Source organism: Aplysia californica, unplaced genomic scaffold (assembly GCF_000002075.1).
Source record: "Aplysia californica isolate F4 #8 unplaced genomic scaffold, AplCal3.0 scaffold00067, whole genome shotgun sequence".
NCBI classification, from domain to species: domain Eukaryota; kingdom Metazoa; phylum Mollusca; class Gastropoda; order Aplysiida; family Aplysiidae; genus Aplysia; species Aplysia californica.
Window position 1 is genome coordinate 1,534,568 of NW_004797337.1, and position 3,881 is coordinate 1,538,448.

Here is a 3,881-nt window from a genome sequence, read left to right on the forward strand (position 1 = left end):
AGACAGACAGACAGACAGACAGACAGACAGACAGACAGACAGACAGACAGACAGAGACAAAGAGAAAGAGAAAGAGAGATACAGTCACGTTATTTTTTTTCCTCTCTTTTCTCCTCCCACCTTCTCCCCCCTGGAGAGCCATGAGAAGACAACTCACATCTTGAACTCGACCTCCTTAAAAGGCGGACGACACTGAGCCTCCTTAAGCCTCGTTGCATCAGCACAACCTGGAGTGTTTTGTTTGGCTGTATTTTTAAAAATGTTTTTCTGCTCAGCGCTCCGGAAACCTTTGGGTCCCTGGGGTGCATTATATGAAGTGAAACCCAAGACGCAACAGTAAATTCCCCCCAGGATTGATTGATTATTTGTTTGTAGTTTTGAACAGGCCGGTCTCATTTTCTTTAAAGTGGTTTCATCTTCTTTTTAATCCGATATTTTCATTCAGGCCTACTTTCTCTTAGAGAATCTCTCGCATATATATTGAGACCTTCTCCCCATTCATAAAAGAACAGTTTTTGTATGTGTTGAGATCAAAGGTATTTGGGAAAATGAAACCTCTTTAGTGCAATGTTTTCACAGAACTGGGCCCGCTTCTGGCTATCAGTTGGTATTATGCTTGAGAACCCTGGGGATGCCCCTATTTCAAACCCTTGTCATAGTGTTCTTAAACGTTTTCTTTTACCTTGAATTTTTTCATGCCTCTTATTTCAAAATGTTGAACACAATGCACCTCCAAAAAAACAAACAAACAAACAATAACAACATGTAGATTTATATCTGATTTCACAAACCCAACACGAACACTGAATATAATATGTATATTGTGCATGTACCTTAAACATGTTATTGTTAACAATTGTTTATTTATACATTTGTACAACACTACCCTCTGCCAGTAAACCTTGTATGTGAAATGAGAATGTGATGCCTAATAACAACTTTCAACATCGCTAGAAGAGACAGGGTGAAAAACGAGTTTGTCAGAGAACAAGTTGGCTCAACTCGCTGCTTGCAACACAAAGGTAAACAACGAATGAAATGGTTTGTTTGGGCATCTGTCCAGACGAACACCAGACAGTTTAGCAGCGAGAGCATTACAGCTAGAGATTAAATGAAAACAGAGGAAAGAGGAGGCCCATGAAAAGATGAATAGAGGAGGAGATCAGAGAAACATTAGTTAAGAACAGTATAACTATGCGACGGGCGATACAAACATCATCATCATCATCATCATCATCATCATCATCATCATCATCATCATCATCATCCAGTGCCAGATCTGCTACAGACATTGACGATCATGGTTCTCCATCCATTCCTTTGCTCGGATGCTCTCAAAAAAGTTACATTTCCCGAACCTTTCCTAGTTACCCATTTGTTTAGGTTCCCTAAGTAGGTTGTTCTGGGCCTACCTCTGCTTCGTTTGCCTTCAATTTGATACAAATAACACACCAGAAAAATACATTAAATTTGCTTCTTCTCTCGACACTGCACGGTAACACAGATCGGAAAAGTAAAGTAAAGGTCCGCACGTAAAAGCAGATCTCCACTCTTTCTGCAGCCTTTCTGTTGCTATTTCTTGGCTTCATCTTACTGCTGTCTTTCAACCACACCCCTGATCTTATGGTCGGTGAGATCTAACATCGAGCCTTCTCGGACAAGGGCGAAAAATCTCGAAGGTCCCGTGTGCAAGTTGCGTACGTTAAAGATCCCTTGGTGGCCCAAAATCGACAAGAGTAGGCTTCGGCTCCCACCAGGGGAAAAATTCAAAATTTACTACCTGCTGTAAATTTTAGTATGTACTGTGTCCCGCGCGCTCACATTACCTTATGCAGTTACGAGCGCTGTAAAACACTTACAAAAAAAAAAGCAGATCTCCAGATCAATGTACATTTTGTATTTAGTGTTGGGTCAAAAGTGATATGAATAAAGAAAACATGAGAAACTACACGTCTACACGTTATGCAAGGGTGACGTATTAGCTCAGTCAGTACCATGATAGACTTAACAACGGATGGCTCTAGTTCGAAATCACAGTGTGCCGCTCTGTGCTAGGATTGTTTTGGGGAGATTTATGGTTCTCAACCAATGTGGCTCGGTCGCGTCTTCACACACATTATGATTGAATCCTATCATTATTGTCATTTCATTATTACCACATCATCATCATCATCATCATCATCATCATCATCATCATCATCATCATCATCATCATCATCATCATCATCATCATTGCTATAGCTACAAGGATTATTATCATTATGTGTCCTCTATTGGGGTGATATCCAATGCCAAGGAACAACTCTTTGTGACCTATTGAATTGGGAATCAAATAAAACAGATGCTCTAATTCTTTTGAAGGCAACCAAAGATTATACACAACACGATACCTCACTCTATTTTTGATTTTTTTTTCAAAACGCACCCACTAATGCTGACGGCGATATATAATGATCTGCACCATTCCGTTAGGGATACTTTTTCTATAGAGGGATATTTCTTGTATGCAAAGTGAAGTAGCAAACATTATAAAAAGAACATTCTTCTAAAGAACCCCCCTTTGTGAAAACGAAACGAAATATTTTCCCCACCGCCGCAAGCGACATCCTATTACTGCGCGTTGGTTCTGAAGGACACAATTGAAGAGAGTGGTATCTCAGCAACGTTCAAGGCAACTCAATTTCAGTGGGAAAGACAGGTAGATCTAACTTTTTTTCCAAAAGTCAAAAAATAAAAAAAGCCCCAACCTAGCAAACAAATTTTAAAAAACAACAAAAAGACAAAAACAAACAAAACCCAAAAAGAACTTAGTAGTACATAGAGCTTGAAACGGCATAGTATTATGCGGCGTAGTAATCTGTTCAAATATAGAAACCCAAAAATGTGGGTCACTCTGTAATAATATGTCCCACATAGACTATACGTGCCAATAAAATAGAACAATGGCCGTCAAAGGAAACGCTTCAAGATAGCAGACGACATTCTGTCTTTAGAGTAAGAGCCGCTTTCTTTCTCTGTATAGAATACGATAAATTTTAGATGAAGATATTTTCCTGTTGCATGGCAACAAATCTATCTCGGAGATCTATTCAGAAAGACATTTTTAATCTCTTCTAAAATTGGCATTGTTATCAAATTGAGAAAATATCTGGGCTCACCACAAAGCTGCAGCATCAAATGCTTGTTTGTTGAATTGAAAAGAATCGTATATCAATGACAAAATTTATTTTCATATAAAGAGAAGTGCAACGTGACAAGCAGACAAAGGTCTGCTAGATATTAGAGTTATTCAAAACTAAGAAGAGTAGGAATTTCTGAAAATAAAGACCATTGTCATTGATACTTCTATGTAATATAAATAATATATCCTGAATCCAAAGCAAATGACTCCATAGATCTATGAACAAAGTAAACGTATAAAACATTTCTGTTTTATAAAATGTGTAAAATACTGAAGCCGTGCTGAAAATACAAGAAAGAGCAAAAACGTTACAAACTCGTACTTACAAGTATTTCAAGGCCAGAGAAGCTTGGAAAGCCTTGTCCCCAACCGTTGCTATGGAATTGTCAGAGAGGTCTCTGGAAAAGAATAGTGCAGTCGAATTTACATAGGAAATATTGGCTTTCAAGACAACAAAGGAATTGATTTTCGAATATTACAGGCTTTTTCTGTCGTGGCAATACCATTTCGAAATACGGTCAGTTATAATCGCTCGCGATAAAGATATGTACACAACCAAACAAACAAACAGAACACAGACACACATATAATAAGGATTGCAAATGAAGACATACTGTGACAAAAACAGCAGGATATTGAGAGGGCGATAAAAAAGATCGTAAGATGGAAAAAAGAAATAAACCAAGAGAGAGAGAGAGAG

The 3,881-nt window shown here is 38.3% G+C and overlaps 1 protein-coding gene across 1 annotated transcript in view; it reads right to left on the reverse strand.

Moving 5' to 3' along the window:
* The window catches only part of LRRTK (leucine-rich repeat receptor tyrosine kinase), a gene marked incomplete at its 3' end in the record, with an annotated part of 149,291 nt that overhangs the window by 86,808 nt on the left and 58,602 nt on the right, over positions 1-3,881 (reverse strand). The window contains 1 exon segment of the mRNA NM_001245993.1: positions 3,501-3,579. Coding sequence (NP_001232922.1) covers positions 3,501-3,579 — 79 coding nt within the window.